Source organism: Gallinula chloropus (assembly GCF_964237585.1).
Source record: "Gallinula chloropus genome assembly, chromosome: 5".
Lineage (NCBI taxonomy): Eukaryota > Metazoa > Chordata > Aves > Gruiformes > Rallidae > Gallinula > Gallinula chloropus.
In genome coordinates, this window is record NC_140090.1 from 79,402,649 (window position 1) to 79,428,644 (window position 25,996).

At 44.1% G+C, this 25,996-nt stretch overlaps 1 protein-coding gene across 10 annotated transcripts in view; it reads left to right on the top strand.

Moving 5' to 3' along the window:
* DOCK1 (dedicator of cytokinesis 1) overlaps positions 1-25,996 on the top strand; it is a gene marked incomplete at its 5' end in the record, with an annotated part of 301,045 nt that overhangs the window by 156,300 nt on the left and 118,749 nt on the right. For all 10 annotated transcript variants that reach the window (XM_084265218.1, XM_084265212.1, XM_084265214.1 and 7 more), the window contains 2 exons: positions 9,312-9,413; positions 16,414-16,508. In XM_084265218.1, the coding sequence (XP_084121344.1) occupies positions 9,312-9,413; positions 16,414-16,508 (197 nt within the window). The remainder of the gene's footprint in view (positions 1-9,311; positions 9,414-16,413; positions 16,509-25,996) is intronic.

A 25,996-nucleotide genomic window follows, 5' to 3' on the forward strand; every position in this document is an offset into this window, starting at 1 on the left:
CTGAAAGGAATCACAGCTCCTCTGGCCTTACAGTGGGGCAGAGGTAACCTGCACATACCCAAAAACCAGGCAGGTCCCAGAGAGGATTGCCTGGCTCCTGCTTTGCTTTCCCACACGGGCTCCATTGTGTTCCATGCTTCCTTTTGTGCCATTGAATGTTGTGATCGGCCTCAAATCAGTGAAAGAAAAGAGGAAAAGCCCAGTTTGTCCTTGACCTAGCAGATAGTCACCTTCTGTCCCACTGGTCTTGGATTGATGCTGCGTTTAGGTGCTGGTTCCTGCAGTAGGAAAAGGAGAAGGAGCTATTTATTGGTAGCATCCTGTTGGAGCCTGTTACTTTGTGGTCACCATCCCAAAGAGTAACAGGAAAGAATTTAAATTCAGTCATTTTTCTTCAGTATGAATGTTCAGCTCTTTTTGCTTAGATTGAAAAAAGGTTGATTGATTCTTTTCATGGAGTACCTTCCAAATTCTCCTTGGTGTTCTGTGCAGTGGTTGGCAATAGGGAAAGGATCTCCCAGTGTTCTGGGTTACTGTGAGTTCAGCAAGGAATAAAATTCACATTTAATAACATCATGGGCAAGAACTGTGTCTCTTTTGGAGACATGACCCCCATGTTACCGTTTGCAGGCTCTGCAGATGAGCCCTTCCCTTCTTTTGTTTAATTAAATGCAAAGTGCTAAATGGGTCTGTGCTCCTTGGTAGGGTGTCCTTCTCAACTACAGGTATGGCCACTTCTGGAAGTACCCAGAGATAGCCTCCTCTTCTGTCTGTTGGAAAACACTTAAATTTGAACCTCTTACTTTCCGTTGTGTTTCTTCTCTTTACTTCATGGCACATGGATTTGTATAAATACTATTAACTTTGCCACTTTACTCTGAAATGCCAGAGAAGTTAGAGAAGCCATACTAAAGGACCAGGCTGTTGCCAGCAGTGCTAGCCTTCCCCTACTCTGGGGAGAAGGGAATGGGAACATTGCCTGTAATGGGCTTTTCATTCTGATAACACACAAACGTGCCCTGCCTTGATGTTCACAGTGTTTGAAAGGCATCCTGCCTGCGAGGCTGGAGCAGCACAGCTCACCATCAGGGACTGCCTTCCCCAGAAACCTCCTTCCTGTATCCACTGCCTGCTTGGACCCAAACACTCCCTACCCAAACAGCCCCATACCAAACAGTGTGATGGTTTATGTGATAACGAACCAAGGGTGGAAATCAGTTGAAAAATACAAGAGCTTCCCCAAAGAGGGCTCTTGCAGGTTGCTTTTTAATCCAAGGATATCCAAACTCCCCACTAAATTCTGGTCACACCTATTGCTGGTCAGCCTTTCAAGCTTGCTGAGCCCTTCACTAAACCAGCTGCTAAGTATGTCACAGAATCACAGACTTCTAGGGGTTGGAAGAGACCTCCAGAGCCCATGGGGTCCAACCCCCTGCCAAAGCAGGGTCCCTAGGACAGGGCACACAGGTCGGCGTCCAGACGGGGCTGGAATCTCTCCAGAGAAGGAGACTTCACACCCCCTTGGGCATCCTGTTCCAGTGAACAGACTGATGTCACAACAGTCAAATGAGAAGCACCAGAAGGAGAATAATTTGTCTTAAAAATGGCTGTTGCTTTTAGAAGTGTATTCATCTGGCAGGGTCACCTGTCTTCTAGGAAGAGGAGCTTCATTTAGAAGATAATACATCTTCCTGTAGTATTCCCATGATTTGTCATAGCAATACCTTACTGGACTGTGATTTCCCTGCTGCAGAGATGAAATAATACCTGTAGGCTACCACAATTACTGAAATTACTCCAGTGCAGTCATTCCTAACATAGGATGCCAGTTCTCTTATATTATCTTTTCCTCCTATTTGCAAAACTTTAATTCTTTAGCTGGTCTGCATCAATGTGGCTGTAGCTTATTTAGGCAGCTTTCAACATTGGTGATGTTTAATAAGTAAAAGCGTGCTTCTGATTGCATTAATTAACACCATGGTGTGCAGATGTGTTCAGACAGGAGGGAAGTTTTTTATGGAGTTTGGAAATTTCTTCTTTTTTTCCTCCAGAAAACACAATCCCATCCTCACTCGGATTTATCTGTGCCATCAAAAGATGTTAAGAAAAAAGGGCAGGTGCCTTATTGTATTTTGCTTGTGCCCTCTAACAGCATCCTTGCAAAGGCTGCAGCCTGCCCTGCATTCAGCCTGGGGGTGTTTGGTGACTACAGACTGAACATGAGCCACCATTGTGCCCAGGCGGCCAAGAAGCCCAGTGGCATCCTGGCTTGTATTGGAAATAGTGTGGCCAGTAGGTCTGGGGAGGGGATTGTGCCCCTGGACTGGGCACTGGTGAGGCCGCACCTGGAGTGCTGGGTCCAGTTCTGGGCTTCTCAGCATCAGAAGGACATTGAGGTCCTGGAGCGAGTCCAGAGAAGGGCAACCAGGCCTGGGGAAGGGGCTGGAGGGCAAATCCTCTGAGGAGCAGCTGAGGGAGCTGGGGGTGTTCAGCCTGGAGAAGAGGAGGCTGAGGGGAGACCTTCTCCCCACCTCCCCTGCCCTGCCAGGAGGGTGCAGAGAGGTGGGCGATGGTCTCTGCAGCCAGGGGACAGGAGATGGGACAAGGGGCAATGGGCGCAAGCTGCCCCAGGGCAGGGTCAGCTCAGCTGGGAGGGAAAAGTTCTTCCCTGGCAGAGTTGTGGGGCTGTGGCACAGGCTGCCCAGGGAGGGGGCTGAGTCCCCACCCCTGGGTGTGTTTAACAGAGGGCAGATGAGGTGCTCAGGGATCTGGTTTAGCACAGGACAGGAACGGTTGGACTGGATGATCTTAAAGGTCTTTTCCAACCTTGTGATTCTGTGATTCTGTTTTCCCTACTGTTTGGGAATATGGGATTTTCCTTCAAATGAACCAATATTCAGGATTGTGCTTCTCAGAATTAGTTTAGAAGCAGTAGATCAGAGCCTGGAGCAGTGTTACAGTGTGGAGAGGTGTCGAGTGGGAGCTGGTTGAGTATTTTTTTCCTTGCTGGGGCTCACTGGGGCTGGGAAGCAGCAGGAGCCTGTGGATCTGACCAGGCAGAGTAACGGAGAGACGCCTTCAAAAGAGGCAAAGGTTTGGTTCTTCTCCCAGCAGGTGATAGTTGAAAGAAAACTGGAAACATTTAGATGGCAGCTTCTTGCTAAGAACCAGCTTTTCCAAATAAAATACCTTTCAAAGTAAGTACCTCCTCCAGTAAATAGGTAATTACAGTACTTCACGATGGCTTTTTTTTCCCCAATGTTCATGAACTAGGCTTTTCAGTGAAACACCAAGAGGAAACTGAAAGAACCTTTGATGCACATGTTGTGTACCCACAAAATTAGTTTGCTGATCACAAGAGCTGTTCCTGACTGAAAAAGTATCTTGGGAGAGTTTTACTTACTGATGAGCCAGGCAGGAGTCGTGCAGGGGCCCAGCGTGGACCTGACCTCTCTGAAATGTTCTCATTTCTGTAAAATGCCTGATTTCTGTTGCTTGTAGGAGCTTATGGATGCAGCAGGGGCTGCACAACCACAGCTCTGTTGTGAGATGGGGTGACAGCGGGGTTGGCTGATCCTGAGGTCGCTGAGACAGGGCAATTTGGGAGCGTGTGACTTCTGGCAGCAGCAGGATGGCTGTGCTCTGCCTTCAGGGAGCTCCTAACAGCATCACCACACCCCTGAGCTGTGCAGATGGCAGATGCTGGTCTCCTGACAGTGCAGGAGACCTCCCCAAGACAGGGCAATTTGAGAGTTTGCAACTTCTGGCAGCAGCAGGACGGCTGTGCTCAGCCTTCAGGGGGGCACCTATATAACATCCCCCAACCTGTGGGCTGAGCAGATTGCAGAGGTAGGTGGTTCTTTGCAGATGAGCTTCATCTTCAGAGGTTTCAAGATACAATGGGTTAAAAAGGTGTGAGGAGGCTGGAGGAGAACCTCCTGAGATGCCTCAGGTAGCCTGCATCACTATCCCAGAGACTCACCTAGCACACCAAAACATTCTTCGTCCACACCCCACCTATGAAAATGGGAAATTTCCTTAGACCTTGCTCTCTTTTCAGGAAAATCAGCTCTTTTCACATTATTTTCTGTTTTGGAACCAGGTCAGCATTAATCACCATTGAAGTCCTGTAAAGGATTTTCTTTTAAAACAAGTTTTATATTGATTGATACAGATTGATCTGTCAGAGATCAAATCGAGATCTGTAAAAGGCATTTTGAAGTAAAACAAGATATGCAAGGCTAAGTAAGCAGATTCACCTGTAAAATTCCATATCAGGCTTCTGAATTCTCATGACTCCCAGACCAGTTTGGGTGGGCAGGGCCCTCAGAACCCACCTGTGCCCCCCCAGGGTGGGCAGGGACATCCCCTCCAGCCCACGGTGCCCAAAGCCCAATCCAACCTGACTTTGTACCCTGCCAGAGATCCAGGGGCACCCCCAGCTTCTCTGGGCACCTTGTGAGAAGATAGAGAGATATATATGCATAAATATATGTATCTTAATATATATACATGTATCTTAATATATATATTTAGAGAAGAAATGTGTGCTTTAATACTATGAGAGATAGATATATGAATTTTATATATGTATATATAAAAACCTATCTCTATATATGTGCATATATATGTATATTCATGTATAGATAATATACATATATTGCACACATGTATGTATATATACACACATATATATGTCTGTATATATGTATATATACACATATATGTGTGTGTGTGCTTATATATATGTGTGTATATATACACACACACACACCTGTATATATATATATACATATATATATATATATGTTTCTTTCCCTTGGTTTGTTGCTGCTATCTGGAGACTACGTGTTGTAAGCAAAGAGAAAATTCACTTTGCTTTTACATCCTTGCACACCTCTAGTTGTGAGGGACTTAAACAAGGTACATCTACCCAACGAGGTAAATGCTCTGAAACCATTCTGGAAGCCAAATTGTAGTGAGAAATCCAGGGTGATGTTTTGGGGTGCTTTGGGTTGCTTTCATGGTTTAGCCATTTATTTATTTAGCTCTGTGATCTTTTCATGCCACGGAAGGAAAATTCTATTGAAAACCAAATGCAACTTGGGCTTTTTCATTTGTTCCTGCTCAGGGTAATAGGGATGTTATTATGAAACATCCCTTAACTTAGTGTAGTTTTGATTCCTCTTAGGTGTTCTCACTATCCATAAAGAGCTTAATATTTCCAACTTAGAGAAAATGGGCAAGACTATTTGAGGTAGGCTATTGGACCCCTGAGGGAGAAGAGCAGTGGCAGGGAATTCTTTTCTCGTTCTGAAATTTTTCAGTTTACTTGTGGGGATTATTTGATATTAAGTTTGCCTACCTGTGTCTGGTAAAGAACCATTTGAACGTTTATTATTTTATTGTACAGATAATTTCAGAAATTAAATTCTTAAAGCTTTAAGAAAATAAGTACTTTCTGAGCATTCACCTGCCTCTTCAGCTTTTCCTTCTGGAAAGTATTCTACTGGAATGACAAATAAGCTTAAGTTTTGGAATGACATGTTTGGGTTTTTTTTAAAGTGATTTTAAATAATAATATATTAGTATATGATCAACATATAATATTATTTTATTATAGATTATATTATGATTTAATCATTAGTAGGTAATTATATTAATGATTATTTCTATAGTAATATATTAGTGTGTTTTTATAATTATAATTGTTATTCTTATCTAGTAATGATAGTACCCCAATAATAATAAAAATGATGTATTGTTTCCAAAGAAGAACCAGGTGCTTTGGGGTTTTAGGTTGGATTATCATCAGGTTGTTTCTTTTAATGGAACTGAATTGCCAGTCCTCCACACTTGCAGATGTCCTGGCTCCCATCATTTTCTTTTAGGACTTCTCAATTCCCACCTGGGTAGAAAAGAAATGATTAATCCAGCACCTCTGCTTTTGGGCAGGGGAGGAATTAATTGCATTAAGCAATTAAATGCATTAAGAGCATTAAATGTGCTTCTCTGGTATGATGTGTAGCAGCTATCTTAGCCACCGTGTGACTGCTTTCTCTCTGAGTCAGGGATGCTGTGAAAGCTTCCAGTACAAACCTTGACACGATTCCAGTGAGGAACCAGTTAAGAATTGTACAGGGTGATAGTGAGCCCCCCGTGTTGCCCTTGTGGTACTTGCTGTGTAAATGTAGGTTTGTAATTACTCCTACAGTTAAAATTAGAATTGATTTTTTTCAAGACTTAGAGGCTTTTTCCCCCCACGTAGTGGATGCAGTGGTGTGCTGCAGGAGATGACAGCAGTCTCCAAGTCCAACCAAAGATCAAAAATCAACGTAAGATCACAATTTAATCAAGTTGCTAGCCATTGCTAAATAGTTAATAGACCATTTTAAAAACACCTACAGTACAAATATTGCCTGTGAATAATTACAGGGGTTTTATTAGCATTGTAATTAAGAACGTGCTGGCTGCAAATGATACAGCCCTAAGTGCAAGGAACATGATGAAAAGCAAGGGGATGGCTGGTAGTGTACTTTTTTCCTAATATTAAATAGATTTTCCTAACCAGCAGGGGCTTCAACACTGTTTAGCAGGTGGGGATCTGAAGATAAATGTTGTAGCAGGGATGTCTGTGTGTGCAATGCAATGGAGGCTTAAAGGAACAATGTTGTATCAAAGAAGGAGAAGGTTTTTACTTACCAAGATAATATGAAGGTGAACATAAGTCATGTTCTTTATGCAGGGAAACAGGAAAATAATGTGATTAATTTGGCAGTGACCCTGAAACATTGTGCTGGGTACCACTTTTGGGGCTCGTTGTAAGCTGACATGACAACATGCAGCAAATTCCTGTCGAGTTTTGTAACTGAAACTTCAACGTGCTACAGAGTTCCCTCAAGTTCCTGCTTCATTTGTATCTTTTAACCTTTTTTTTTTTGGTGGATGAGAAACTTAACATGAGCAGGCAGTGTGCTCTTCTTCAGAAGGGCGATGGGATCCTGGGCTCCATCAGCAGAGGGGTGGCAGCAGGGACAGGGAGGGGATTGTCCCTCTCTGCTCTGCCCTTGGGAGGCCCCAGCTGGAGTCCTGTGTCCAGAGCTGTGTCCAGAGCTTCCAACACAAGGAAGATGTGGGGCTGTTGGAGAGGGGTCAGAGGAGCCACAGAGATGCTCAGAGGGCTGGAGCAGCTCCCCTAGGAAGAGAGGCTGAGGGAGCTGGGCTGGTTCAGCCTGGAGAAGAGAAGGCTGCCATGGGACAGGAGATGGGACAAGGGGAAATGGCAAGAAGCTGCACCAGGGCAGGTTTAGATTAGATATTAGAAAAATTTTTTTTACTGAAAGAGTTGTGGGGCTGTGGCACAGGCTGCCCAGGGAGGGGGTTGAGTCACCTTCCCTGGGTGTGTTTAACCGATAGGTAGATGAGGTACTCAGGGATCTGGTTTAGCTTAGGATGGGAATGGTTGGACTTGATGATCTTTTCCAACCGTGTGATTCTGTGAGTTACATCTGCAGCCTAGTCTGATGCAGCCCATTTGAAAAAAAAAAACCATAATGCTGACTAGCATGGAAACATCACTTTGATTGATGACATCATATGTGGAAATAGGACTGAATAGGAGCTATTGAATATTTTCTTGCAGGCATAAGCCCTTTGGCAGTGTCTGTTCTGTAAAGTGCTTGTTATACAGTGTTTTGACAATTAATGTACTGAGATTTTTGAGATAATCCCACCTTATTTACATTTGATAGTAGTAACCGTTATCTCTGTACAGCCACGGCTTCTCCTCTTGTCAGAGTTTGTTACAAAGTTCTTTTGATGTCGTGGGATTGCAGCTCAGATGGCTTTTCCCTTCCATATTCATGCTGTTTGCCTGTGCCTGAGAACTCTCCTCAGGCATGGGTAGGATAGGTGATGCTCTCACACGGACAGAATCAGTTACATGGGAGTTTAGATCTCAACTCCACCACGTAGGAGAGATGCAGATTCCAGGAGTAATTCCAGTGCTTAGCCCTGGGGGCTGAGAGAGACAATGGGATCCTGGGGGGCATCAAGAGGAGTGTGGGCAGCAGGTCACAGGAGGGGATCCTCTGCTCTGCCCTGGTCAGGCCCCACCTGGAGTGTTGTGTCCAGTTCTGGGCTCCCTGGGATAAAAAAGACAGGGATCTCCTGGAGAGAGTCCAGAGGAGGCTGTGGAGATGATGAAGGGTCTGGAGCATCTCCCCTGTGAGGAAAGGCTGAGTGAGCTGGGGCTGTTCAGCCTGGAGAAAAGAAGACTAAGGGGGGACCTTATTAATGTTTATAAATATCTTAAGTGTGGGATGCAGGGGAGATGTCCAGCCCCTTTTCAGTGCTCTGTGTTTGATCTCAATTACTTGCTCTGGTGTAGAAATAAATATGTTAAATGGGAAATATTGCAGAGCTTAAAGGTAACAGTAAAAACTTGGTGCTGTGCTTGGAAGGAAGAGGAGATTCCTGAGTGTCCTTAGCGTGACCTTAAAAATGGCCCAGAAAGGGGAATTTACAATTTTGTGAAGCTGTATATAGAAGTGTTTATTTTCTGAGTAATTCTGCTTTTTTCCAACCTTTTTTTCTTCATTAAAAGCCAGGAAAAGGGTGGACTCCATTGCCACCATCAGCCAACAGGCTTTTAGTGGCTAGTCCAAGGAGGATGGACAAGCAGAGAAGTCCTTTATGGGATATCCAGTAGTCGTAGACATGGGTCTGAGTTGTTACTGTGATACTTTCATGTGCCAAAAGGAAAGATTAAACTTCTATGACTTTTTTTTGGCATTTTTTTGCTTTTTCCATGGTTTGAGAGCAAGCTGTTTGGTACAGCTCTTCTGGTTTTGTGGGAGCTGTAGGGGTTTTGGTTTGGTTTGATTTTAAGCATCAGAGTAGCTGAAAATACCACTCCATGAAATTAAAACTTGGGGTTTTAGTGTGATGCTCAATATAATGATTTTTGAGAGGTTTCATTCCTTGGGCAGAGTATCGACTTCCCAAATGCAAATCCTGATATTGTGTGATATTTTTGAGTGCTGTTTATTACCTTCCAAAGCCTTTAACACCTGAGCAGTTTTTATATGGAGGACATGCTGCAAAATCTTCAGTGAAGAATTGGAAAGAGAAACTTTTCAGGATGTGTTTTGTTTTCCTCACAGAATTTTCTGTAGCCATTAATGAATTTAAGCTCTAGAATTATATCCACTGTAGCACACGATGCTCCCTGGTCATATTGCATTTTGATGGGAAGTATTATCTTGCCCTGCCTTAAATAATTGATCTGTTTGTGGTTTGGTTTTTGATAGGGGAGCTTCGTGGCATGCATGACTGCTATCTTAAGGCAGATGGAGGACTACCACTATGCTCATTTAATCAAGACTTTTGGGAAGATGAGGTCAGATGTTGTGGTAAGTTTAACATGTTTTATCCATTCCTAAGACAGTTTAACTTGTGTTGGGTTTGGGTATTTTTTTTTCCTGTTGCTGTTTGATAAACACCCGTGTGAAATGTAACCAAGAGGTGTTTGACATTGGGGATTTAATATAAAAATAGTTAATAAAGCTCTGTGACTTACATTCTTTTTTTTTTTTTAATGTGCAAAGGACAAAATTATCCTTCCAGCCACACATGGGGACAGAGCTGGTCTCTGGAGCTGTTCAGTATTTTAAAAAGCAAGCACTGAGACAGCGGATTTAAGGCAATTAAAGGAAAGCATTAGGAAATAATATTGCCAAGCCATTGCTAAATATCTGTTTTGCTTAAGGAGAGAAGGGGGGGGAAAAAAAAGCTTTCTTGAGGAAGGAAACTGTCAGTGTTAAATCATCCAGATGTCCCGATTTCATTTGTTTTAATAGCTCTTACTTACAGACTCGCTCACTTGGAATTTTGTACAAAACATTTTAACCTTAAAGATGCCCTTAGTTGTTAAATAAGCAATAATAATTGAAATTTATCTTCTCAGAGCCGTTCGGTAGCCTAACTAAGCCAACAACACAACTTAATTAGTGCATAATAGAAGCGAGTTTATAGCTAAGGAGATAACTCTCTAATGACCTGAAAATCTCATTGCCAGATGGCAAGTGCATGCTGCAAAGTAGCGACCAACCTTGTTGGCCAAGATCCATCAATTAGTGGATGACCTGAAGCCTGACCAGCTCCATGACATTGCCCATTCCTGAGCTGTGGATTCTTTCCAGAGTTTCAGGCAGGTTTCACATGTATTTTTATCTAAAACATGGCCATTATTTAGGTTTTATTTTAGGTAATTGCATAGGTTTCCTTCCTAAGTGATGGTTCAGGAGAGTAAAGTCCAACTGCAAATACCAGAGATGACACAGAATCACAAGGTTGGAAGGGACCTCTGAAGATCATCAAGTCCGACCATTCCCATCCTAAGCTAAACCATATCCCTAAGTACCTCATCAACCCTTTTTTTGAACACATCCAGGGAAGGTGACTCAGCCCCTCTCTGGGCAGCCTGTTCCACAACCCCACAACTCTTTCAGTAAAAAATTTGTTTCTAATATCCAATCTAAACCTGCCCTGGCACAGCTTCATGCCATTTCCCCTTGTTCTATCTTCTGTCACCTGGCTGAAGAGATCATCACCCACCTCTCTACAACCTCCCTTCAGGTAGTTGTAGGTGGAGAATAAAATACATGTATGGAAGGACACCACTATATTGAACTGGTTGCTTCCCAGTTAGTCTCTTTTGGCATTTCAGAGCACTTCCATGGATAGTCTCTTGGTTTTCCACTGATAACAAACCCTTCCCAAGCTAAACAATGTTATTGGAATGGAAAGGAATGCTTTTTAACATACAGAAAGACATGAGTGTTAAGTTTAATCAAGCCAAATGTTTCTGTGCTTCAAAGCTTTTTGGCTGTGGAAAAGGCAAATTGATTACAGGGTTTTACATAGGAAAAGGTAAAAGCAGCTTGCTCTTAAAACACATAATGAAAAAATGGAGAGAGAAAAATACTGGTTAGGAAATCTGTGATTATTCTAATGGCAATAAAAGTGTTTATTTTAAAAGTCTCACTTCTTGGGTCTAAATTGTCTGAAAGGTGGTTTTGTCGGTTCAGATCTTTCTTGGTTAAAAACAGGGGAGTAATTATGTATTTGAAATTTGGCAAGTGGTCTCTTTGTAATTGCTCGTTTTAAGAGGTTGATTTATATGCTATGTGGTGTGCTGGGCTACATGAAAAATTCTTTCCTCCTTTTGTCTTGACTTTCTGTATATTAGTCCCTGTCTGCATGTTCTTGGCTCGTATAACTGGAGTGGCTCTGGATGGTTAAAATCATGTTTTCCATCCGCCAGTGTACTGTTTGACTACTTGTTTTCCACCATTTTCCCACTTGGTTGTGGTTTGTATTAGTAGATCCTCAAAGCTAAACTCAGTTAGTGTAATGCTTGTTATATCTTTAATTAAAATGTACCTTTTTAATTGTTTTCATATTGATGTTGATTAAATGATAATGGAAGTTAATGGGTGGTAAAATACGTAGTAACCTGGTAGAACATTAAATGGGAAGTACTGGTAGGCAATGCTACCTTGAACTGACTTTGGAATATGAGGAACCCAAGTGAAGGTATGGAATTTGGAGCTGTAACAGCAGCAGATTGTTAATCCTGTGAGAAAAGGAAACCACAATGTGATTGGGGTGTTTTTTTAAACCAAATCTGAGTCATGGTTTTGGAGAGAGGGATGAAGATACCAACCTGAAGATACCTTCTCTGTTAGAGATAAAAACTTGAGTAACCTTCTCAGTGAGAACCAAGTGGGGAGTTGCTATTCTTCGTAGATGGGGTTTCATCAATGGTTTGAAACACACATCTTGATGGGTGTTTTATGTTTCACATCAGCAATGACACCCTGTGGAGCTCCCTCAGCAGTGTTACCACCTTACCCATTCCCAGTGCTATGGTTCCAGTTCACCCATCTTCATTCTTAGGGCTTTTCCCTTCCGTCTCCAGCAGTGGGATGCCACTGAACTGTGCTGTACGTGTGTTTTCCTTGGTACTGTATAGTTTTAAGTGGGGGGAAAAAGCTCTTCTCTATTTCTTTTTGCATTTCTTGCCTTTCTTTTTAATCTGTCAATGTTTTGAGCCCGGGTCCTTTGACTTGCCCACTGGGACATAGATCCAGAAGTGTTTTCAGTCAAACCCTGTGACCTTGCATATGGATCCACATCTCCTACTGCAGGGTGTTCAGTTTAATACCAAAGGCAGAAAGAAGCAGTGATTTAAAACTGAAACTAGATTAATTCAAACAGACATGAGTCATTTTTTTCCTTGAAAAGAATTTACAGGCAGAAGGAGAACTTGGAGCTCTGGTTGCTTCTTCACCATTGGAGACCCTTAAATTTTTCTTCAACACGTTGCTTGCTCAACCAGAAGTTACAAGCCCGGTGTTGGAACTGCTAGAGGAAACTTTATGGCCTGCTTTATGTAGGTGTCAGTTTTAGATTGTCATAATGGTCTTACTTGGCCTCAAAAACCTTGGGAAGGATGAGGTGGAATGAAATAAAACCAGTCTTGTATCTCTCTGCAGAATAGATTGTTTAGGTTCATTAAGGTATTCCTGTTCAAAGAGGAATTTCTTCCTGTCAAGCCTGCTATCATCCTGAGATGAAACATCATCTGAGATCAGTGAGGTTATTTCTGGGACTAACTGATCTCTCTCCCCTTTTTACTTGATAAATTTATATTCAGTTGAGACACCTGTGGTATTAGTTGACAAAAAAATGTATGTTAATGTGGAGTATCTCAGAAGTATTCCTCCCTGAAGACAGTGTCCTGGACTCAATGAAGTGTGCTGAAAGACAGACTCCATCAGGTCTTTTAGACTACAGTTTTCTGCACCTCCATTTAGTTCCTGCACCCCCCCTTTAATATTGTGCACTCCTAGACTTTGGCTTTTAATGTGAGTAGGTGTTTTGGTGCATATTGTACATCCTTCCATAACACAAGATGTGGCTAACCATAGATGGGTGTGGGCAATACTGTGGCTTAAGCAGCCTCTGGTGTGTGGGATGTGCTGTGACAGTGGCAGGGGATGCCCATGGGGGTGGGACCCTGTAGAGACAGCCCACCCAGAGCCATCCATGGTGGTGGAGAGGGGACTCTCCAGAGACAGCCTTCAGTGGTGGAGCTCTGTAGGGGTGAAGCTGTTGTCCTGAGAAGCTGTAGCTGAGCCTATTTGACATCTGAGTGCTGTACCTCAGTGCTCAGCAAAGCTGGAATTTTCACCAGCTTGACCTGGAGTTCTTTTACACATCAAGTTCCTACATGTTTTAGCCAGTTATTTTTATTAAGCTTGAGGATTTATTAAAGAACCTCTTTGAAATCCAGGTTGTGAAAAATGTAAATAGTGGTACAGGTGTATCAGGGTGTGATGCTTGGCATTTCAGGGGAGGTGGAATTGTCTAAGACTCCTCCATCACCATCTGCCCAGTTACAGGGCTGAGCTTCCTCTGCTTTCTCTCTCTAATTGGATGGGAACTGTGAAGGGGTCCCATCTATTGTGTATTCGGCCTCCTTGGGATATTAAATGGGATTTATATTTGGAGTTGGAAAGACATCAGAAGTTGCAGCCCTTGCTCCTTTAGTGTACAGGTCTTTATCTTCTTTTTTTAATGTTCAGAACGTTTTGTTCTGCTTCAAGGTATACTGAAACTAAGCAGGCTCTTCAGCAGCACGGCAAGAGCTGATAGCTCCCCCTTCCACCCTCCCCCAAAAAGCTGGGTTTGGCTCAGAACATGAGCTTAATTCATAGAAACCATTTGCTTTTCTATAAGGAAGATAAAATGGAGAAGAGAGCAATGTTATGAATACATAACGTCCAGGTAAGCATCAGAAGTTGGGTTTTATTTGACCAATAATTAGATGAGCTGTTCTACAGGGTTACTTAAAGCACCTCTGTGAAAGCAGGGACTATTAAAATGTAAGTATCAGTAGATTAACATGTAGAGCTGAATCAGCAGAAGGGATCATGTCATAGGTGGCACAGCCTTGGGGGTTGGTGATGAAATGACATCAGGGAAGGATAGGACAATCCATCCTCCATCAGGGGCAGCTTGGTGAGTGTCAGCGCAGAGACTCGAGGCTGAAACCTGCAAGGAATGAAGCGTAAGGTAGAGTTGGCTGCAAGGAAGGAGGAAACACTATGTCTGTATTCATAAAATAGTAGAGGAGGAGAGGAGAGGCTGAGGGGAGACCTTTTCCCCACCTACAACTACCTGAAGGGAGGTTGTAGAGAGGTGGGTGATGGTCTCTTCAGCCAGGGGACAGGAGGTGGGTCAAAGGGCAGTGGGCTCAAGCTGCCCCAGGGCAGGGTCAGAGCAGATGTGAGGGAAAAGTTCTTCCCTGGCAGAGTTGTGGGGCTGTGGAACAGGCTGCCCAGGGAGGGGGCTGAGTCCCCATCCCTGGGTGTGTTTAACAGAGGGGAGATGAGGTGCTCAGGGATCTGGTTTAGCACAGGACAGGAACGGTTGGACTTGATGATTTTAAAGGTCTTTTCCAACCTAGAGATTCTGTAAGGGAGGGGAAAAAAAGCCAGTTGAGCTCAAATCATCCCTCTTGGATAGCTGGTGCCCTGTCCCACAGTGCAGCTTCCACTGTTGTTTGGAGCCATGAAGCAGCGTCGGTGCTCGATCCCTGCAGTGGTGGAAAAGCACACACACAAAGCACTGTGTGATGCTTGGGCAGCAAAATATGGGATGTGATTATTAGATATTACATAACTCTTCCACCAAAACACATGGGAAGTGAGCAGTGAAGTGTGCAGCTCAGTCTCATAACTGAAGAGACGTTTTACTGAGCTGGTGGAGTGTGTGTCTGGGATGAATTTTGCCTCATGCAACAGTAACATCTCATTAACCACAGGCAGTTCCAAATTTTATCTCAATCCTGTTAATGTCTAAGCATCTTTAGTGATGATGTGGTTTGGTATTTTGTGTATTAGATGGGGTTTTTTGGTTAAAATATGTCTGCAGTGGCTGCTGATGCTTTCTTGGCTCTCTTTGGCCTGGGAGTCTCTTTATGTATGAGGAGCTGGGGTGCAAAGCATCCCAAAGCAACCTCAGTGCCATGCTCATGGCAGAACTGAGCAGCCTGGAAATTCATGGTGCTTCATGATCACCACCTTGTGTCCTGAAGATCTCCCAACTTCCCAGGAAAAACATCTCAGCCAGGAAAAACATCTCAACAGAAGGACGAATCAGAAGATAAAACAACGAGGAGGCCAGCTCTCACACAGGAAGAAATGAGTTCCAAGAGCAGTAACTTCACATTTGTTTCTCACTGAAAAGGTTACATAAACCCAGCCTTTAGTGAAAAGTCCAGTGAATGTAACATTTTGGGTGGTTTTTTTTTTCTTGGTAGGCATTTGACATTTTAAAGATGGACGAGATAAATACCATTACTGAGGAGCTGTAGCAAAGGAAAAAGTATTCTAACCTTGGCAAAAAAGTTCATTTTTATCTCTGCATGAAGTGGGTCAAGGGGCTTTGCACGTGAAGTTCTTCCTCCTCCCTTCATGTTGCTCACATTGTTAGGTAGCCATTAGAGATTCCCAAATTGTAGGAGATAATTTACATTGTGAAGTGCACGAGATTCCTGTTCCAGAGCATTGTTTGTTTATATCTGGGTAGAAATAAATTGGTTTATGCTGCTAAATTAACTTTGTTCTGGGTCAGGTTTTTCCCCTGCAGAAGCAATTACTGCTGCTCCCTTTAGGGAGGGAGTCTCTCCTCATTCCAGGATGGCCAAACCAGTGCTGCTGTCTACTCCAGGCTGGGGTAATGCCCATCACCATGCTTACCTGAATCCAGTTTCAAGCTAGAGAGTGTGCTTTAATCAATAGATACTCCTGAGTTCAGGCAAGAGAAGTTTTTCAGGGGGAGTGTTATTCACAAGGGGAGGGAAAACTCATCAGCTGACTCCAGGGAGGATTTTTAGTGTAATCCTAAGATTAAAATCGATATTTTAGTCTTTATTCTCTTTCTGCCTATGCCAGGCACGTGTCACAGTGGGAAGTCCCAGGAAGGGACTGGGAGACTTGATCTCCAGTATCAAAAAGAAATCCTATTTATTTCTTTTCCAGCAGAAGCTGCCTTTGGATACCTGGCAAAGCAGTGCTTGTTTCTGAGCGATCCCACAGGTTGTTTACCATGTGGGATTACTCTTGTTATCCTTTTGGAAAAGTTTAAATAGAATTATCACAGGATTTATGTAGAGTGTCTATAAATATGCCTTTAGTAGACTTTATGTGTGTTGTATATGACTAATGGCTTTTTTATGAAGCGGAACAATAAGACAACTTCTGAATCTAATCATTAATAACCTGACACCATCACTTGTGTTATTTTTTTTTTGATCTAGAAGAGTGGTGTGTTCTCTTTTAGGATTTTCTGATGGAAACATTCATCATGTTCAAGAATCTCATTGGGAAGAACGTCTATCCCTTCGACTGGGTTATAATGAACATGATGCAGAATAAGTAAGTACAGAGTGTGGGGGGGAAAACAGCACTGGAGCTTTCTGAGATAGCTGTTTCATGGCTGGTCTGAAACAACAGTGTTGCTTGGAAACAGTAAAACACAATGCAGCAGCTAAGGGTGGTGATTTCTTGTGGGCTGCTGGGTTTTTTTTTCCCTTCTGTGGTGCAAATAAGTGTTTAAAAATGGGTTTGGGGGTTGCAGGGCAGAGGTTTGGTGGCCTGTTTTGGGGCTTTTGGAATCTGCTGCAAATTAGGGGTGGCATCATGCCGAGAACCAACATTTTTGGAGCAAGCTGCAGATGCAGGAGGGATCTGTACATGTCTTGCAGCGAGTTAATGTGTTCCTTTGGGGATAAATGATACGTTGCGCGTACGGCCTCGAGAACTGGTGGTTATCGGACGTGACATGGACTTGCACATCCTGGGCTGTTCTCAGTGGTATTAACGAGAAAGAATCCAAAGGGCATTTTAAACCCAGATTCCATCAGCCTGAAGATGAAGAGACAAGCTGCAAATGTTTCTCATTTCCTTTCTTTTTTGCTTTTTTTTTGCTCAATAATTGCAGCATTATCATTATTTAGCATGCCTTTGTGCAGTATTTCATGTTCCTGACATCTATTAAGCGAGTCAAATGCTTTTATGTGTGCTGTGATGAAAGCATAAGGAAAAAAACCCCACATTATATTTACTAGTTGCCTGGAGAAATCTCTTCTGTGCTTACTGGTAGCTACCGTGGCTATAAAGGTGTCAGTGTTTACTTATAGAAAATCCTGAGCCACAGATCCTGCTCTTGGTATAGAAAATCGCCGTAACTTCAATCTGGGCTTCTGAAGTCTTCTTAACCACCTAATAAAATCTGTTTTAATAAGGATGAGTTAGGAGATTCAACCATCTTTTGGGGTATCCCTGTGGTAGCGGGTGCCCACCACTGTGTGGCTGCAGCTTGCAAAGCACCAGCTGGTTTCCATGAAGAGGCAGGACAAGGGGAATGGACTAAAGCTAAAGGAGGGAAGGGTTAGATGAGATATTAGGGGGAAGCTCTTTCCAGAGAGAGTGGTGAGGGGTTGGAACAGGCTGCCCAGAGAGGGGGTGGATGCCCCGTCCCTGGGGGTGTTCAAGGCCAGGTTGGATGGTTCCCTGGGCAACCTTGTGTAGCCCCAGGCCTGGAGGTTGGTGGCCCTGCCTGTGGCAGGGGATTGGAACTTTGTGACCCTTGTGATCCCTTCCAACCCAGACCAGTCTGGGATTCTATGAAGAGCCCTTTGGGATTAGCAGAGGAGGAAGATCTTTTTTTGATTTCTTTTTAATTTTGAAAGTGGTTTTGGTTCCAGAACTCCTGACTGTCTCCAGAGTCACATTGTAGGTTGCTTTGGAGGCCCTCATGATGTATGTTACCTTTCAAACAGGAGAACAACCTCTGCACTTTGCTGAACTTTCAAAGAGATGGAGATGTGGTTGGGAAGGTCTGTGTTTGGACAGCCAGTCACCAGGCAGTTATCACAGTGTGAGCAATATTGCGGTGACTCTTTCCCCAGGTGTAAAGGAGGCAGGTTTTCCTTATCTTCACGGCATCACCAGATGACCTCTTGGTGTTTAGAGGGATTTGACCTTGATTTTTTAATTATTTTTTTTTAAACTGTGGAATTATGGTCATAAGAATGAAAGAGAAAGAATGAAAGTGTAGAAAGAGCCTTTCCCTCCCCACGGTTCGTTCTTTAAAGCACAGAGGTATTCTTACCAGGCAGTTCCTCACTCTGAAAATTTGGGATAATACAAAGCACGATGCAGAAGTGCTCAGTTAGGGATGGGGCTTTGATTTTCTGATCCTTAAAAATAGTCTTGTCTTTTCCCCATGCTGAACATTAGGTCCCAAAGAAGCAGAACTGGTACGTGTTGTTAAGATCTTTGATTCTGAGTGAATAACCTCAGTGCCCATAGAATATTGCAGTAGTATTTAAAGTTAAAAACAAAAAACGTTTTTCAAGTCTTTCTGGTGTTGATGAGTATCTGCAGAAGTGCTAAAGGGGGTTGTTCATCTCTAATTTACAAGTTCATTTTCATTACACCAGCTCATTTGTAAATGCTTCTGAATTGATTTGAGCGCTTTTCATTTTCTCCTGGTGAAGCTACTGTGGTTTCCAAAAGCAGAAGGCTGCATTGTAAAATACCTTTTTGTCCAGCTGGTCCATTTATTTTTACCCCTATAAAGTTTTATTGAAGAAAACTAGGAAAAAATTAAGAACAAATTCTGTCCTTTAAAGCTCCTGCATCCTCTCAAGACAAGTACCTGGGAGCATCGTGCCATTTTCTGTGTGCCTGCTGCTGTGGGTCGAGTGTGTCTGTGCCAGAAGCCAAATTAACTGAGCTCATTTTTAACTAGTTCACTTGTTTTTCTGCATGAACTATATCTGGTAGTGTGAAACCTTGTATACTTGGCATTGGTGAGGCTGCACCTCGAGTGCTGGGTCCAGTTCTGGGCTCCTCACCATCAGAAGGACATTGAGGTCCTGGAGCGAGTCCAGAGAAGGGCAACCAGGCTGGGGAAAGGGCTGGAGGGCAAATCCTCTGAGGAGCAGCTGAGGGAGCTGGGGGTGTTGAGCCTGGAGAAGAGGAGGCTGAGGGGAGCCCTTCTCCCCACCTCCCCTGCCCTGCCAGGAGGGTGCAGAGAGGTGGGTGATGGTCTCTTCAGCCAGGGGACAGGAGATGGGACAAGGGGCAATGGGCTCAAGCTGCCCCAGGGCAGGGTCAGCTCATCTGGGAGGGCAAAGTTCTTCCCTGGCAGAGTTGTGGGGCTGTGGCACAGGCTGCCCAGGGAGGGGGCTGAGTCCCCAGCCCTGGGTGTGTTTAACAGAGGGGAGATGAGGTGCTCAGGGATCTGGTTTAGCACAGGACAGGAGCGGTTTGGCTTGATGATCTTAAAGGTCTTTTCCAACATTGTGATTCTGTGATTTGAACTTAACTTCAGCAGTAGGAGTCCTGTATATGTAAATACTTGCACACTCATTAATGGACACAGAGATTTCTCTCGTTCTGTACACTTTGCAAATGAAAGCTCTGGGTACTCTCTCTTTCCCATGGCTGCTGGATGCTGTGCATGGCACAGCATCACTTGCCATGCTCAGTGTGCTTTTGCTTCAACACCACTGACTCTTGCACCGTGTTACCACCTGTGGTGCTGAAATGAACACAAAAATCTTCATATCTAATGAGATAATTGCTACTTTTTTTTTTGTTCTTAGATCTGCCACTTAATACTCTATTTACTGACTTCTCTAATTTAATTAAAACCAGAATCTGTTGTTTTAGCAAAGAGGCTTGTTAATTAAGAGTCCAAGGTTTTGAGTATGACAGGTTTCCTGGGCTCCTTTGGTTTGCCATCGGTGGGTGCTGCCTGCTGATCTGATGTGATGAGGCACCAGTCACCACGTAGGTTCATCAGGTGCTGTGCAGCCAACCTAAGGTGTCAGAGGGGGGAAAAAGAATATTCAGACTGATGCTGTGGCTTTTCCTTTTGCTGGTCAGCTGCTGTTTTACAGGAGACAACAATATCCAAGCAGCAGAGGTGGAAAAACCCCTTGATGACAGGATAACAAAGAGCAATAAAAGACCACAGCATGTTTTGTTTATAGCAACTACTTCTAGGAGGAAGAGCAAGACACTGTTCAAACCAAAACGCTGAATGCTGAGAGGGCCAAAATACACCCCATGTTACTTTTAGGGGTGTTTGGTTGAAAAGAAAACCCAACTAGTATTTAGTAATTAAGCATTGTCTTGAAGTGACCCTTGCTTTTGGGTAAAACTAAAGAAGAGAGAAGACAGAGGGACAGAAAGAGAGCAAAGGGTCTTCAGGTAGATAAAATTATGTGGGTGAGCAGAGGGGAACAGCCTTTCCATGGCCATGTTGACTTGTGTGAGGAACACTGGTCATCAAACGTAGCAAGAGGAGTTCAAGGCTGGGGGAAGTATTCCAGCAGCGAGCGCTGCAGAGGATTGCTCGGGGCGTTGTGAAGCCTCCAGAAGCAGAGGTATTTAAAAACAGTTTGACAAGCATCTGCTAAGATGCCAGTTATAATTTAGGGAAAAGGGGAATAGACTAAATGATGTCTGGAGAGTCGTCTTGAGCCCTGTCACTCTGTACCGGTTGGTGGATGCGGGGCTGGGGCTTGGAGATGAACTTCACAACGGGGGGATAGCAGCTTGTCTGCAGCACCAGCTTGGTAAAGCCTGGCCCTGTGCTTTGCCAGAGACCTGCTGCCATGCTGAGCCGCCCCAGGGGTCTGCAGAGGGAGTCTGGGCAGGGCATCCACTGCCTTTCCCTATTTCCCACCTGCCTCTGCGGTGCTTCACTGGGGCTGGTCGCTCAGGGCTGTTTCTCCACGTTGGACTATGTCAGGGTTATGCCTAGTTTAATTTTATGTAGCTTTTCTTCCTTTGGGTTTTCTTTCTCAACAGGGATTTTTAAGCTTAGTAAACTCCTGGCAAGTGCTTACTAAGCACAGTGCCTAAAATTAAGGATGAGTTAAGACAACTTAAAATGCTACTTGTAGATCTAAATATTGCTGTTGGAAATTGCTAATAGTTCTGTTGAAGATACTTGGGCACCTTTAAATTACATCTGTCATGAGGTTTATATGTGTTCATGCTTTCAGGACGAGTTATTTCTATTAAGGTAAAGACCTGATCTCACTGGATTAAAAAGGAACTGGTTTTATCAGCTGTGGTGACAGGTACTGCGACAGCCGCTCCGTAGCAATCCACCAGATGCTTGATAATGAAATTTAGGCCTGATCTTCAGCTGCCATGGTATTTCTGTCACTCAGGTCCTGGTGATAAACTCCAATAGCTGTGTTTAATAGTTGTGAGGAGTCAGGAGGTTTGCCTGTGTTTTGGGATAGGGGTGAGGAGAGCTTCAGAGGCAGGCTCTTCATTCCAGGCATCTCCTGCAGGAAAAGGCACTCGAGGAGCTTTAACTGTAGAAGTAGCTGGAAAAAAAAACCACAGGGATTTCATATTGTTTACATTTTCCCTTTCTAGATCATGTTAAGAAACGATTCAGAAGTGTTTCAGAAATTGGTTTTAGCTTTTGTCATAAGCTGACAAGCTAAACTTAGGTTCCTTTTAAACATCTAGCTCCGAACATGAAAACAGTTCCTCTCTACCTGTTTGTAAATGAAAATAATTTAGTCTTTGGTCTTACTTTTGGCATTTGAGACAATCAGTTCCTTTGGTAGACCTTATGATATATTAATTTGTAGCTACTACTTTCATCTGCAGCTGTTGTGGTGGAAGCTGAGCTGCCTAGGAAAAATGAATTTGATGTTTTTCCGTTCTATTTTTTTGTGTCTAATGTCCACATTTACATAAAATACCTGGTTATTTTGCCTTTTGAAGTCAGAGAAAAAGGGATGAGATGCTTCTCAGTGAGAATGAGTTTTCTTGTGCCTCTGTGTTGGTTTTTTCCTGGAGGAAATAGAGCTCTCCTTGCTCCCCATTAGTGCTGCGCTGGCTTTGCAGGTGGCTGCAGGCTGCTCAAACCCAAGTCCAGAACAAGTGGTCTCTGTGAACCCCCCACCCCAAAATCTTGCTAAAAAGGAAGGAGAAAGATCAGGGGGATACATCTGGTAAACATATACCTTTTTTGGCTGTTGCTGGAGTGGCTTGTACATGTTTATTTTTGGAGCTTCCAGGGAAATGTGGGCTGCTCTGCTCCGTGGTTGTCATAGCAGTACCTGTCAGATCTATAGAGCGCTTTCAGAATTAGCCTGGGCTCTGTATGTGACTGTCCATCAGTGGTGTGCAAACACTGGAGTGCTTGTGAACTGAACCTACTTCTGCATAACGTGAACCTTAAAATGTAGCACAGGCTTCAGGTGCCCCAGAGTTATTCTTCCTGACACGTAACCCAAAGCCAAAATAAAATGGGGCTTTAGATTATTGAACTTTTGCCTAATTGTGATATTCTTCTGGGCTTTATACAGGTGTACAGAACAGAACACATGTGGCTTCAATACGTGTGTGAAAACGGGCTCCTGGCGCTTGCATAATTGACCAGTCAAGTCACATCTGTCAAATTAGTTCCAAGTACAAAAGCTCTTGTTTAAAATCCATCCTGAGCTACTGCTGGATGGAGATGTGGAATCATGGAATCACAGAATCACAGGGGTTGGAAGGGACCTCCAGAGGCCATGGGGTCCAACCCCCCTGCCCAAGCAGGGTCCCTGGGACAGGGCACACAGGGCAGTGTCCAGACAGGGCTGGAATCTCTCCAGAGAAGGAGACTCCACACCCCCTGGGCAGCCTGTCCCAGGGCTCCCTCACCCTCACTGTGTAAAAGTTCTTCCCCATTTTGGCGTGGAACTTCCTGTGCTCCAACTTGCAGCCATTGCCCCTTGTCCTGTCCCCACAGACACTGAAAAGGGGCTGGTCATGTCCCCCTGCATCCCATACTTAAGATATTGATAAACATTAATAAGGTCCCCCCTTAGTCTTCTTCTCTCCAGGCTGAACAGCCCCAGCTCACTCAGCCTTTCCTCACAGGGGAGATGCTCCAGGCATCTTAATCAGCTCTGTAGCCTCCTCTGGACTCTCTCCAGGAGATCCCTGTCTTTTTTATCCCAGGGACCCCAGAACTGGACACAACACTGCAGGTGGGGCCTGACCGGGGGTCTCACAACAGGGGGCAAAGAGTCCAGAAGGACGACAAAGAATCTGGATTGAAAACTGCAGATAATGCAGACACATGAGGCAGTTCTACATCCTACCAAGTAATCCCACACATGTGGGGTGGGGTGAGGAATCACAAACCCCTCCTCATCTTCCACCCCCCTGCCATGTGTACAGCATTCAAGCCTGCATTAATACCACGTTCAAAGAGATTATTAGTAGATGTGACTTGAAGGCTCAGTCTTCTAACTGGGGCATGGATCATTAAAATATTCACTCAATACTGAGTGGTGTTGTGGAATGTGGTATCTGTTCTACGTTTCCAAACAGGATCTTGTGACAGGACAGTGTTTGCAGTGCAAGTATATCTTTGGGAGAAGGGATACCATGTGTAAAGCCATCGGAAGAGTAGGGAAAGCTTTGATGAGCAGGAATTGTCGCTACTTCTCCCGAGTATTGATACATTTCCTATTGGATTCTCCACTTATTTAGAAAGTTTAAGAGTCCAGACACACAGCTTGAAAAACAAAATCAGTTTATTTAGGGATGGAATGAAATAAGACTTCAAATGGGAGCAATTTTGTTTAGTGCCAAACATTTCTCTGTGTAGAACCTCCCTCATTTATCATGTATCAATATAGAGGATAAAAACTTCCAAAGCTTGTAACTTTCTTAGGAGCCACTTTTCAGAGTTAACATAAGTGCCCAGAAGTTTGGTCTTTATCTTTAAATAAAGTAGATGAGCGCACTTTGTTAGCTACATAATGATGCAGTTTCTGTACATGGAGGGATTTGGGCTTTTTCTGCTGTCCATAAAGCCTGGTTGTGTAATGTACTGACCTTTTCAGCAAAGACCTTGCAGGATTTTTGGTTTAGCATTGTACCTGTCAAATTAACTGGACCAGGGATGTACTTGCCTATGTTTAAAATAACAGAGGGGGTTTTTTTCTTACTCAAAAGGCTGAGACTCCTTGAAGGAGTATGCTTCAGCAGGTGCTCTTTCCCTTTGATGATGTCCATAGCTGGAGGAAAGGAGGCATGCCCTGTAGCAGGTTATTTTATCCCAGCTGGTATGAGTTAGAAATAGTGTGCCACAACCAACAGTCCTGGTTTGGGGCTTTCTGGGGGGGATTTAATGGAGTTCTTTAACCCATTTCTGCAGTCTGTGATCCATTATAGCAGAGGAGTTGTTCAGGAGCCTTTGCACTAGTGAAGCTGCTGACATTGTGTTGCCACTGTAGGGGTGAGATGTTGCAGCCCCCAAAAACATCATCTGCTTCTCTGACTACTCCCCCGTCTGTTTGTATCATGATGAATCTTTTCCAAGGTCTAGAGGTGGAATAATGAATTCCTGTACTAAAACAGTTACCGTTTTAATCATGATTATATAGGCTAAATTATGGGTTTCATGTGCTTGAAGATGTGTGTTGGGTTTTTGGCGAAGGCGTCCTGCAGCAAGGAAGGTGGGCTTGGGCTGGGGGACTGTGTTGAACATCTGCTGTGACTCTGCCAGTTCTGTCTTTTATTACTCTGTTTCCCTCAACAAACCTATTTTCCTGTCCCTAAAACATGGAGGGGATTTGCTCTCCTCCTGGGAATGTGGATCTCTGCACCATCCCATCTCAATAAAGTAAGGCACAGGCTGTTGCAGGTGCATTTCATAGAATCACAGAATCACAGGGGTTGGAAGGGACCTCCAGAGCCCATGGGGTCCAACCCCCTGCCCAAGCAGGGTCCCTAGGACAGGGCACACAGGGCAGTGTCCAGACGGGGCTGGAATCTCTCCAGAGAAGGAGACTCCACACCCCCTGGGCAGCCTGTCCCAGGGCTCCCTCACCCTCACTGGGAAGAAGTTCTTCCCCATGTTGGCGTGGAACTCCCTGTGCTCCAACTTGCAGCCATTGCCCCTTGTCCTGTCCCCACAGACGCTGAAAAGGGGCTGCCCATTTCCCCCTGCATCCCATGCTTAAGATATTTATAAACATTAATAAGGTCCCCCCTTAGTCTTCTCTCCAGGCTGAACAGCCCCAGCTCACTCAGCCTTTCCTCACAGGGGAGATGCTCCAGGCCCTTCATCATCTCTCTAACCTCCTCTGGACTCTCTCCAGGAGATTCCTGTCTTTTTTATCCCAGGGACCCCAGAACTGGACACAACACTCCAGGTGGGGCCTGACCAGGGGACAAGGGATGTGGTGCATTTAATTTTGCTGGGGAAAGAATGATCCTTATTCAGTTCAAAAAGATCACTGTGGAGCATTAGACAAGTTTGCTCACGTTGGGTCCTTACTATAAGTTAGCATCTTCTCAAAATATTTCTGATAGATTCCAGGACACTTCAACCTTTTATTTGGCAGAAGAAAATTACAGTGACTTTAAAGGAAAGAATTGGGGGTTAGGGAACATCTCTTCCTCAACTAGAAAGAAAGGCGCAGGGATAAAACGATCCCAACTGCTGATGTTCTGGAGTGCAAGTTTTGTACATGAAGGAGGGGGGGGGAGGAGTGAACTAAGGGTTTTTTTAGAGATTTTTATCTCCTGTTAAAAGGCCTGGCTATTTTTGGCTCTTTGCACAAAGTTTTAAGTGGTCCTGAGGTTTAGAGCTGGCGATGCGTCTGTTCATTAACTGGTTGTCCTCCTTTGAGTGGTGGCAGATTTCATGGAATCATAGGATGTGTTAGGTTGAAAGGAACCTTTGAGGGTCATCTAGTCCAACCCCCCTGCAGTAAGCAGGGACAGCTTTAACTAGATCAGGTTGCTCAGAGCCCCATCCAGCCTGACCTTGAATGTCTCCAAGGATGGGGCCTCCAGCACCTCTGGGCAACCTG